General features: G+C 39.4%; 1 protein-coding gene across 1 annotated transcript in view; it reads left to right on the top strand.

Moving 5' to 3' along the window:
* The first annotated feature begins 346 nt into the window (after positions 1-346).
* EXO1 (exonuclease 1) overlaps positions 347-12,943 on the top strand; it is a 28,779-nt gene continuing 16,182 nt past the window's right edge. Inside the window, exons 1-5 of the mRNA XM_063306321.1 lie at positions 347-524; positions 4,815-4,934; positions 8,651-8,774; positions 10,140-10,277; positions 11,653-11,865. Of these exons, the coding sequence (XP_063162391.1) occupies positions 364-524; positions 4,815-4,934; positions 8,651-8,774; positions 10,140-10,277; positions 11,653-11,865 (756 nt within the window). The 5' untranslated portion in view covers positions 347-363. The remainder of the gene's footprint in view (positions 525-4,814; positions 4,935-8,650; positions 8,775-10,139; positions 10,278-11,652; positions 11,866-12,943) is intronic.

Raw genomic sequence — 12,943 nt, 5'->3', positions numbered from 1 at the left:
GCCATGTGTTGATATGTTGATGCATGCTATAACACGTAGGTTTTGTGGATATGTTGATAGCAGTTTCTCAGCCTCTGTTACCTCACTTACTGTACATACATAAAGCAGAGTGCGTAGTTATGCAGGCATAACCAGCTGCTGATTCTTTATTTATGTTCTGTACAGTGCAACCAATATTTAATATCAGTTTCTTCAAATCTTGGTGAGGGTGCTAAAGAGCCTCTTTTGAGCTAGATCTATTGCCATTTTGCAGGTCTTATTGATGTGTGCTGTAAAGTTTCCTGCCCCGACTCAAGAACAATTACAGATCTGTTGGCTTTGTGTTTCCTTGCTTTGCTTGCAGAATCCTACTGATACAGTACAATGGGAATCCATGGTTTGCTGCAGTTTATCAAGGAGGCAGCTCAACCTAGTCACGTAAAGAAGTACAAAGGACAAGTAGTTGCTGTGGACACTTACTGCTGGCTACACAAAGGAGCCTACGCGTGTGCAGAAAAGCTAGCAAAAGGAGAAGCCACAGACCAGTACGTTCAAAGAAATTTGACTGCGTAAAATAGTAAAGGATGTTGTGGTGTGGTTATATGATAACCATTTTTAGCCTACAGGCTTTAACCAGCTTCTAAATCAGCTGGAAGATTGCAGGAAGCTTTCTTGTGACATCCCTGGGGAGGCCAGGCTCATTTTCATGGCTTCGAAGATTTGGGGGGGTGGGGGGGTGGTATTTAAAGCTGGATGTTTCTGCTCATTGTGGCTTGGTGCACTCTTTTACAGTCTCATTTTAGCATTTCACATGAAAATTCATGCTGCCAAAATTTGGTGATTTTGCCGCGAAATTTCAGTGGTATGCTTTTGACTGTACTTGCCAGCTTTAAAGGGTAGACATTTATGTCTTTTGTATCACAAAATCTTTCCGTTTCCATGCTTACTTAGATGTTCTCCTGCCAAAAATTGTGGTGGCAAAAAAATCTGCCATTTCTTCACCAAGTTTTGGGCACAAACTCAGGGTGCTTGGGTTACAAATGAGAGATGTGTATTGGTTGCAGTTTGCCCAGCCTTATAACCCCTTTGTATCTAAGTAACTAATTTGGTGGTTTGGATTTGGTGGCCTGTTCTGAGGCAAATAGACTGTGAATTGTAATCATTAATTTGAAATACAGAGTTCACTGTATGGGAAAGATAGTCTCATTTCTGAGAGCTGAATAAATGCTATCTGTCAGTGTATTCCATAAGTAAGAAAGAGAGGAAAGTATGGGTATATTAAGTATATATGGAGCTTAATCTTTTTTAATCCATAGGATTTGCTTAAATTGATATACAAGATGAAATAATGTTTTTCTCTTGTAGGACCTGTAGAATGTGTTTAGTACAGTTAATTAAGTCAGAGGGGTGACATTCTTCATTTACCTCTGTAAGCTAAGTAGTTGTCTAGGCAAAATATGTTAAGATTTTGTTGTTTATTCGTTCAGTCACTTCCGACTCTTTGTGACTTCATGGACCAGCCCACACCAGAGCTTCCTGTCAGTCGTCAACACCCCCAACTCCCCCAAGGTCGAGTCCCTCACTTCTAGAATATCATCCATCCGTCTTGCCCTTGGTCGGCCCCTCTTCCTTTTGCCTTCCACTCTCCCCAGCATCAGCATCTTCTCCAGGGTGTCCTGTCTTCTTATTATGTGGCCAAAGTATTTCAGTTTTGCCTTGAATATCATTCCCTCAAGTAAGCAGTCTGGCTTTATTTCCTGGAGTATGGACTAGTTTGATCTTGCAATCCAAGGCAGTCTCAGAATTTTCCTCCAACACCACAGTTCAAAAGCATCTATCTTCCTTCTCTCAGCCTTCCTTATGGTCCAGCTCTTGCAGCCATATGTTACTACGGGGAACACCATTGCTTTAACTATGCGGACCTTTGTTGTCAGTGTGATGTCTCTGCTCTTAACTACTTTATCAAGATTTGTCAGTGCTCTTCTTCCAAGGATTAAGCTTCTTCTGATTTCCTGACTGCAGTCAGCATCTGCAGTAATCGTTGCATCTAGAAATACAAAGTGTTTCACTGCTTCTACATTTTCTCCCTCTATTTACCGGTTATCAATCAAGCTGGTTGCCATAATCTTGGTTTTTTTGAGGTTTAGCTGCAAGCCAGCTTTTGCACTTTCTTCTTTCACCTTCATCATAAGGCTCCTCAGTTCCTCTTCACTTTCAGCCATCAAAGTGGTATCATCTGCATATCTGAGATTGTTAATGTTTCTTCCAGCGATTTTAACTCCAGCCTTGGATTCCTCAAGCCCAGCATATTGCATGATGTGTTCTGCATACAAGTTGAATAGGTAGGGTGAGAGTATACAGCCCTGCCGTACTCCTTTCCCAATCTTAAACCAGTCCGTTGTTCCGTGGTCTGTTCTTACTGTTGCTACTTGGTCGTTATACAGATTCCTCAGGAGGCAGACAAGATGACTTGGTATCCCCATACCGCTAAGAACTTGCCACAATTTGTTATGGTCCACACAGTCAAAGGCTTTAGAATAGTCAATAAAACAGAAATAGATGTTTTTCTGAAACTTCCTGGCTTTTTCCATTATCCAGCAGATATTGGCAATTTGGTCCCTAGTTCCTCTGCCTTTTCTAAACCCAGCTTGTGCATCTGGCAATTCTCGCTCCATGAATTGCTGAAGTCTACCTTGCAGGATCTTGAGCATTACCTTACTGGCATGTGAAGTGAGTGCCACTGTTCGATAGTTTGAACATTCTTTAGTGTTTCCCTTTTTTGCTATGTGGATATAAGTTGATTTTTTCCAGTCTGATGGCCATTCCTGTGTTTTCCAAATTTGCTGGCATGTAGCATGCTTCACCTTGACAGCATCATCTTGCAAGATTTTGAACAGTTCAGCTGGGATGCCGTCATCTGCTGCTGCCTTGTTATTAGCAATGCTTCTTAAGGACCATTCAAACTCACTCTTCAGGATATCTGGCTCTAGCTCACTGACCACACCGTCAAAGCTATCCCCGATATTGTTATCCTTCCTATACAGGTCTTCTGTATATTCTTGCCACCTTTTCTTGATCTCTTCTTCTTCTGTTAGGTCCTTGCCATCTTTGTTTTTGATCATACCCATTTTGGCCTGGAATTTACCTCCAATGCTTCTAATTTTCTGGAAGAGGTCTCTTGTCCTTCCTATTCTATTGTCTTCTTCCACTTCGGTGCATTGCTTGTTTAAAAATAATTCCTTATCTCTTCTGGCTAACCTCTGGAATTTTGCATTTAATTGGGCATATCTCCCCCTATCACTGTTGCCTTTTGCTTTCCTTCTTTCTTGGGCTACTTCTAGTGTCTCAGCAGACAGCCATTTTGCCTTCTTGGTTTTCTCTTTCTTTGGGATGTATTTTGTTGCTGCCTCCTGAACAATGCTGCAAACTTCTGTCCAGAGTTCTTCCGGGACCCTATCTACTAAATCTAGTCCCTTAAATCTATTCTTCACCTCCACTGCATATTCCTTAGGAATATTAGTGAGCTCATATCTAGCTGATCTGTGCGTCTTCCCTAATCTCTTTAGTCTGATCGTAAATTGCGCAAGAAGAAGTTCGTGATCTGAACTACAGTCAGCTCTAGGTCTTGTTTTTACCAACTGTATAGATGTCCGCCACCTTTGGCTGCAAAGGATGTAGTCAATCTGATTTCGGTGTTGTCCATCTGGTGAAGTCCATGTATAAAGCCGTCTCTTAGGAAGAGAGTGTTTGTTATGCAGAGTGAATTGTCTTGGCAAAATTCTATCAGCCTATGTCCTGCTTCGTTTTGTTCACCCAGGCCATGCTTACCTGTAATTCCAGGTGTCATTTGACTGCCCACTTTAGCATTCCAGTCTCCTGTGATGAAAATAACATCTCTTTTAGGTGTGTTGTCCAGTAGGTGCTGCAGATCCTCATAGAACCGATCTAGTTCAGCTGCTTCAGCATCTGTGGTTGGGGCGTATATTTGGATCACTGTGATGTTAGATGGCTTGCCCTGAATTCGAATTGAGATCATTCTGTCATTTTTTGGATTGTATCCAAGCACTGCTTTAGCCACTTGACTATTAATTATGAAGGCTACTCCATTTCTTCTGTGGTCCTCTTGTCCACAGTAGTAGATCTGGTGGTCATCTGATGTGAAGTGGCCCATTCCAGTCCATTTCAGTTCACTGATGCCCAAAATGTCTATCTTTAATCTTGACATCTCACCAATAACCACATCCAATTTGCCCTGGATCATAGATCTTACATTCCAGGTTCCAATGGTGTGTTGATCCTTAGAACATCGGATTTGCCGTTCACCACCAGCACCGTCGGCCGCTAGCCGTCCTTTCGGCTTTGAGCTAGCTGCATAATCACGTCTGGGGCTAGTTGAACTCATCCTCTGTTCCTCCCCAGTAGCATTTTGACCATCTTCCAACCTGGGGGTCTCATCTTCCGATGGTATACCGACATATCTCTGGTTGTACTGATCCATTGAGTTTTCATGGCAAGAATACTGGGGTGGGTTGCCATTACCTTCCCCAGGGATCGCACTTAGTCTGACCTCTCTGTCATGACCTTCCCATCTTGGGTGGCCCTTCACAGTTTAGCTCATGGCATCACTGAAGTGCTCAAGCTCCAGCAACACGGCAAGGTAATGATCCTTTGCTGAAGATACTCTGGTATAAACTGCAGCATCATCTGATCACTTTGCTATCCTAATCTAGTGGCCATTTTGTTGTTGCAAAGGGAAGTTGGCCTTGTTATGCAAACCGTATTTTATGTTTTAAGATGTCATGACAAAAGTATGATGCTCGTGTTTCTTTCCACAGATATGTAGTTTATTGCGTGAAACTTGTTGATATGCTTTTATCGTTTGGAGTTAAACCAATTCTAGTATTTGATGGATGTACTCTGCCTTCAAAAAAGGAAGTTGAAAAAGCAAGAAGGGAGTAAGTTATGTTTGTATTTACTAAGAAATTGGGGATGTTCTTTTTTTTTTTTTTGTAATCTTTCCAACCCAACAGAATGTTGGAAAGAAATCGGGACTTTGTCCTCTAGCAGGATAATTCTTCAAAAACACAGTAGGACCCAATATGTATGAAGGGACAGATCAGCAAAGAAAGACTGAGATCAAAATGGGCTGGACCTGGCTGGGCATTGCAGAGGGAATAAAATCCCTAAGGCATTCCTATGCAAGGAACAACTCTAAGATGTGTGGACTTCAACTCCCAGAATTCTAGGAATTGAAGTCCACATATCTTAGCATCGCCAGGGTTGAAAAACACTGTTCTAAGCTGTCCTCACTTTTGGTCATGTAACCCAGAGAGGAGTATATGCAGAACGCCTTGGGCTTCCTAGTGCGCACACATTGCAGATGAAGCACCAGGGAAGAGTAAGCATTTACAACACACAGCAACCAATCTGATTGGGTCCTCCCACACATCCATGTGTGCACGCGCACACACAGTCTGCACTACGCTTCCAAATGCACCCAAACACACAGATGGAACAAAAGGGGGAGTGGAAGCACACACAAAGAGCATATGTTTTATTTTGTGACAGAGAAAATACAAACTTCCTATAGCTACTGCTTGATAAAGAGGTTAGAAAGAATTCCAAAAGCCATGCTTTACATGTTTTTGCTGTTTTGTTACAAATTTAAACTGGTTTGAAGACTGCTATTAAAAGTTCTTAAAATCAGTAAAGGTGGTTAATAATAATTTACAGGAGGGCTTTAATTAATGAAGCTTCCATATGAAAACAATGACGCATGACTTAGTAAGAGGCAAATTTATGAAACTAAAGCAAACATTCCCCTAGTGAAATTCAGATTAGGATTTCTGTTTTAAGGACTAAGGTGCTTATGTGCTTAGTTTCTGTCAATTCAGTTTTACAGAGTAGCTTAATACAGTAGACTCAGTTAACCGGCACCCACGGGGATTGGTAGATGCCAGATAAATGTAGTTTCTGGTTGCTTGAGAGTGAGTGTTAAACCCTAATACCCACTAGATGGCAGCAGAGAGATACAGATTTTTTTTCTGGTTACTTGGGAGTGCCGGTTTTTTTCCGATTTGATTTTTGTGCCGGTTCCTTGAGAGTGCCGGTTGCTTGAGTTCCGGTTAACTGAGAGTCTGCTGTATTGAACCCAAAGGTCTAAATACAGTTTCCTCAGAATGTATCTTAACTATCTCCTCCTTCTGGAAAAACCATCCAGAAAGTTGTAGAACCTGTTGCAAAAGCCTCTACATAATACAAGAATCTGCAGTTGAAACTGGAAATGGGAAATGACTGAAGTACTTGGCGTGTACACAAAAGTCTTTAAGACATAGTCCCAAACTGGGATGCATTTAATTCAGTAAGATGATTAAGGTAGAGTCTCCTTTGGAGCTTAACTCCTGGTGACCTCATGGACACAGCCAAAGAGTTACCGTGGCAATTATGCGGAAGTGGCTGATGGGCCATTCCTTCTTCAAGGATGCTTTTTCAGCTTCCCAAATGGTGCTACAGCTAGATGAGATGAGAAAACTTTCTAGAAATCAACTCATTACAAAGAAAGTTAATGCAGCAGTTTACTATTAAAATCAATGTAAACTTTAGTCTGTAGTTTATGTGTTGTTTCTTTAAATGAGCGAGCACAGTTAGCATTGACTTTGCTTCTTTTTTTAAAATAAAGCTTTATTAAGTTTTGCAACAAATGCATAAAAACTACAAGAAATGAAATAAAGTATACTGCAAGAGAAAAAAGGAACTAAAAAGTGTGAAAATGCAAAACAAGACTACATACTACGTAATACATACTAACGTCCAACTTTCTACAGCAAAGATACAAATAAGTCAATATCAATCTCTTACTCTGGTTCAAACTAGAATGAGCATTACTTCTATAAAACATTTCCATTCTCAGTGTAACATTTCCTCTAAAACACTATTTTTCCCTTGAAATGGATATATATATATGAAAAACATTTTTATTACATAAAAAATCCCCCTTAATAGACAGATAATCAATATTATCCTTCCTCATTACAATTTTACTCCTAACCAAAGCATATATATAGTTAAACATCCTTCATTACAATTTTACTCCTAACCAAAGCATTTATATAGTTAAACATTATATCTCCATCATTACATATTTAAACAATAACCTTATAATATCCTTTTACCCAAGGTAAATTCATTATCCCAAAAGCAAAAACATCTGTCTAAACCTTTAAAAGACCAGCCTAATAAGCACAATTAAACAGTTAACCCACTTTGAAGTAAACTAAGGCATTTATATATCTCACTGTTACACACAAGGCTTTCTCTTTGCAATCCTTGGCCTGCCTTGTGAAGTCCAACTCATCTTCAAGGACCTCCCATCCCTAGAGGCTGAAATCTTGTCTTTGATCTAGATATTCCGAGAATGCAGCCATTTCCGTTCCTTTTACACCCAAAGCTTTTCTTTCTTCAAAATTAACATTCCAGAGGTGAATCTTCTTCCCTTCACTTTTTGGCTTTGGGGCATTACTCCTCATTTTTTTCTTTGAGACTGGGACCTTATATTCCAAATAACTTTCTAAGAGATGGTCCAAAGCATAAGTAATCTTAAGGTACAGCTCCTTCAAAATATCTTTAAAATCTTCCATATCCCTCCATGGAACCTTATGACACTCTCTAGTGCCTCAGGATGTAAGACAAAAGACTGTCTTTCAGAAAGAAAGAGTTAATCAGCGGGGGTAGAAAAATAAAGATAAAGCTGTTTTCACGAGAAAGCGGATAGATCAAAACTCAGCTCCGCAAATTCAATGAAGTGGGTAATTCTTTTGTAATCCTTCAAACTTTGAAAAAAGTAACAGTAAACAGGCAAATGTCTTTAAATCCAACAATAATATTTAAAAAGAAAAAAGAGTGTGTGTATATATATATATATATATATATATATATATATATATATATCCAAATTAACCACATTGGAATAACTTCCAAAAGTAATGAAAACCACCAAGAGATTCCACATTTCTTTGTTGCAAAGAGCCTCTCCTTAATAATAATTTAAAAAGAAAAAGGTGTTTTAGAAATGGGGTAGGCAGCTTTTGAGTCTGTTTAAGGCTTCTACACAGCTTAGGAAATGATAGCAATCCCTGCCTCCCAGCTGCTAGTTTACCAGTTGATTGTGAAACACTGTTTTGGGGTCTTTTGGCTGCTTCCAGCCATCTGGAGGACAAATGAGGTAATTCCTGGGGTTCTCCTTAATCCGGAGAATACTTCTAGGCTCTAGGAAATCCTGCCTGAGCTCAAAAAAGTCTGTGTTCCCAGGTCAACCATGGAGCTCATGGAGACACATCTCAAGTTGCCAATCCCCCACTGGAAGTCATAAGCATTGACATTGCTTCTCATGTATTTAGAATTAGCACTTTAATTTCATGTAATTTGATGACCTTTAGGACAAAAGGGTTTGTTTGTTTTTGTATAAGCTATAGCAATGAATGAACTATTACTGGAGTTAATTTATATTGTTTGTTGAATATTACCTTTTATATCTGATTTTTAAGTGTTTATATAGGAAACCTTAAAAAATGTAAGGATATTTTGGGGGAGAATAGCACAATATTTGTTCTGCTTGCTTGTTTGTTATGATTATGGGACTCTTAGAGAATGGATTTATTATGTTACTTTGAAGAAAACGACAAGCAAATCTCCTAAAAGGAAAACAACTTCTCCGGGAAGGGAAATTATCAGAAGCAAGAGAATGCTTTGCTCGCAGCATTAATGTTACACATGCAATGGCTTGTGAAGTGATTAAAGTAAGTATTATTTACATTAGCAGGTTGTCCATTATGAATCCCATTTTACATGTCTTGCTTAAAATATTTGCCTTTGCTATCAGCCTTAAGCTTGCATAATTCAGTCTAAAGCCAAACAGTGACTAGAATTGTGTTTATTTTATTGTAACCTAAACCACATACTTTAGTGGGAATCTGTAATAAAGTATACCATTTAAGACAAAAGCATTTTTCCATGCTTACTAAATTGAAAAGTTTAATAACATAGCTGGGGGGGTATCTCTCCCCCCCTTTTTTCCCTATCTATCTGGGGTATATATAAGGCCTAATACTGAGTAGATTAATCTGCAGTTCAGGTGTATCACTTTTAACTGCAGGTGTGACTTTACATTACTAAATGGGCTACAAATCTAGCATAAAATTCTTCTGACATCTAATTTTCAATGTGGATAATTTTTTGTATGAAGAGGGATTGATTTATGTGAGATCCATCTGCAGTCTAAAGTGTACTGTCTAGTGGCTGTTTGCAAGTTTTGTGAGAACTGTGTGTAACACTGCATATGAAAATTTATGGGCCGTTAATAACCTGGTATGAGTAGTTTCTTTTAGAACTGGAGATGTATTTAGGTTACAAGGATGGCAAATGCCAACAGGCTTTGTAGTTCTTGTTTTCTTTCCTCATTCCTCTTCTCTATCTCTCCAATGTGGGTTAGACCAGCAGCATGTCCCCCAGCCACTAAGGAGGTGGGTGTCCCCCCAGGGTTTTATGGGCCAAGCCTGTGGGGGGAAAAAATCCATATTTCTGCAACTAAATAAATGGTAGAAGCTGGTTATGAGGACTAGAAAATATAGAGAGAGTGTAATTCGTGAATACAAGACACTGATATTTTAGTGCTGCTACTGTTTTTCTAACCATATTAATGCTGGCTGTGGGACTAAAATTATTTGAAAAGTTAAAGCTGAAAGGCCACTTGAAAGTTTGCCTGATTTTGCCCAGTAGGAGCAATTTAATTGGCAACTTCTGTTAGAAAATTTTAAAAGTCCCTATTGCAATGTGATTGCTGATACTGTAACTTCTTGGTATCTTAAAAACCAAAAGTGCGCCCTGCCTTGGTCCATACAGCAGTTGGATTAGTTTAGATCAGATTAGATTCGTATTAGTTGTGTACAGGAAGCTCCACCTTTAGCATGTGATTTATCCAATGAGCTACAACTTGAATATTACAACTGGGGTCCTAGAAAGCTGGACTTTGAGCTTAGGACAAATACTACCATGTTTAAGTAGCTAAACAGTTTCATTTATTACTAAGTAACCTTATATGTTAATGTATGGTATTTTAATGAGCATTCTGAATGTTGCATTGTTTTTTGTTTGTTTATTTGCAGGCTGCCCGAGCCCAAGGAATAGACTGTCTTGTTGCACCATATGAAGCTGATGCTCAATTAGCCTATCTTAACAAAACTGGCATGGTCCAAGCTATAATTACAGAGGATTCTGATCTCCTCGCTTTTGGATGCAAAAAGGTAGTCAATCTGCATGGAAAGCCATCTCCTTAATCCTCTATGGTCCAGTGCAGGGCCTTCACTTGCTCATCTACCTTTGCATTCCCCTCACTTGCCAGCCTTAGATATGGCCAAGTTTTACATCATCAGTTGTGACCCACAGTCAAAGCAGACTTGAACAATCAGTCTAAAAGGAGCCAGGAGCATCTTTTAAACATGGTTTAGAAACTGGCAGCATACAGACCAGCATGGATGCTTATGTTTTGCTTGTTTTATGTGTGGGAGAGTTCTTTCTTTCATATGTTTAGATCTGAGACTTAGTATTTCTGAAGTGGAATTCAGAATTTTGTATGTTTGTGCATATGCACACATGAGCTTGTACAGGTACATACGTGTGCACTTGAAATATTTGATTTTGATGTTATCCTTACAAAAGGTAGGTGACTATTATGTTGAGAAAGCATAATTTATTAAGACCAGTTAGAGAATTTGTGGCAGAAGTTAGAATAAAACTGGGGACTTTTAATTTGTGGTGCGCCTCTTTGCCACTACTTTTTACATCATCTCCACCCTATACTTAGAAGTATGTGTGATAAGGGCATATAAAATAGGATGCTCTGCTAATTGCTGTGTAGTTAATTTCTTGTTAGGCTTAAAGCTAAATAACATTGTATAGTGGGGCTCTAATTTCTTAGTTACCTGCTTATTTGTTCCAACTGTAAAACCCTCCAAAGTCTTGCATCAGTTTGCTTATGTTTCCTTACATCAAAAATGTGCCAATAACCTTCCTAGTGTGCAGTGCCAACAGTACAAACTATGACCCATGAAGTCACATGAAATCTTAGATGAGTATCTTTTGTCCTTAGCCCTTCCTTCTGCCCTCTGCAGTAGAGGCACTGCACAGTACTGCATGCTGTGTATAGTATAGTTAGTTTATGCAAAGTTCTCAAAATGCTACCAAAGTGTCATATAAGCCTTGTTGATGTTTACTGATATCCCTTGGCAGGCATTTGACAAAATGATTTTCAAGGAAGATTTGACCATATCCGAGGTGAGGTGAGATTAGGCTTTCAGCTGTGACAAAAAGGGAAGAAAAGACCCATACACTTAATGTAAAGAAACGTGGAGTATATTGAAAAAAACAAGATAAAACCCATACTACATAAATATAGGAATGTTCAATAGCATTGAAGTGGTGGGCACCCCTAGGGCAATCAAAGCCCCTTTCCTTTTTGCATGCACATTGAAAAAGAGCAGGAGTTTGAAAACTCCTGCCATTTTTATGCAGTTGATCCACCTTGTGGATGCTCCTTTGTGTGTGTGTGTGTGTGTGTGTAGACACAGACACACTCGTATGTACATACACACACATTCATGATTTTGTTTGTATTTCAAGGTGTTTCTGAAAATTGACAAGTTTGGAAACGGCTTAGAAATTGATCAAGCTCGGCTAGGAATGTGCAAACAGCTTGGTGACGTCTTTACAGAAGAGAAGTTCCGTTACATGTGTATTCTGTCTGGCTGTGACTACCTTCCGTCAATTCATGGTATTGGCTTAGGCAAGTCTTGCAAGCTGTTAAAGATAGCCAATAACCCCGATATTATAAAGGTAATATGTTCTTTGCATTTTGATTCGTCATGTACTGTATTTTGAAACATCTCCAAAGATAATGAGGAAAATCTGCTCTGTAAAACTTTAAAGCGGTGCTTTGCGCTGCTGAAGGTTCTGATGACACACCCCTTGAAGCTGCTTTATGAAGCAATACGGTTCCCTGGCTTCAAAGAGTGAAGCAACCATGTTGCTTTATCTCACTCAGATTCAGAAGTCCTTTCACCTTCTTCCTTGGAGCCTCCCATGCATAGAAGTCGGACAGAAGCCTTCTGGCATGGCGTGAAGTACTTCCAGGCTGGATGGCTTTAGTGAATACTATGGTTTTACTGCATCCCAGCATGCAATAAAACCATCCAGCTTGGAGCCACCTCCTGACCTTGCCAAAAGACCTTTCTTGCTCAGCTCTGGAGGAGGCACCTCTTGTTCTTCTATCAAAAGCTTCACCCACCAAAGGTTTTCCAAACTAGACAGCTCTAGGTCACACTGTGAGCTGATTCTACTTTATTCTGTGCGTGCTGAAGGCAGCATCCTGAAAGCGCTTCTGTCAGTGGCTGGGAAAGCTAAGAGGAAGTGCCTGAATAATGTTGAAGCCATCTACATTGCTTTGTTTAGGAGAATCAGGCTACTTCTTTATTTTATCAGAGTGAATAATATCATCTCCACAGCATGAATTGTTTTCTCAGAGTGAATCTAAGTTTCTTCACAGAAGCCTGTATGATATTTTTATCTGAATATTTATAATTATAAATTAGCAAAGAGCAAATATAGCAAAAGAGCTCTATTCTGCAACTGCACAATTATAACACAAACTGAATGAAGCATAGTATGCAAATTCCTTGTTTGATGTAAAGCTATATCCGACAAGCTAATTCTCCCTGAGAAAGACCTTTGTTTTAGGTTTAGTGTCATGAACTCTCCCTCTAGTTCTTCCGGCGTCAAAGTCATCTTATAAATTCCACCTCAGTGCTATTATCTTCAAAACCTAGTTTTCTCTTTTTTCTTGGTTCTTGGCTCTGAGTAGACAATGCATTAGCAGGGAAGAAAAGTAAAAGGTGAAAGAAGTTAAAAAAAAACG

Source organism: Candoia aspera, chromosome 1, assembly GCF_035149785.1.
Source record: "Candoia aspera isolate rCanAsp1 chromosome 1, rCanAsp1.hap2, whole genome shotgun sequence".
NCBI lineage: Eukaryota > Metazoa > Chordata > Lepidosauria > Squamata > Boidae > Candoia > Candoia aspera.
The sequence above is the reverse complement of the archived record's forward strand: the minus strand, read 5'-3'. Positions and strand labels throughout refer to the sequence as shown.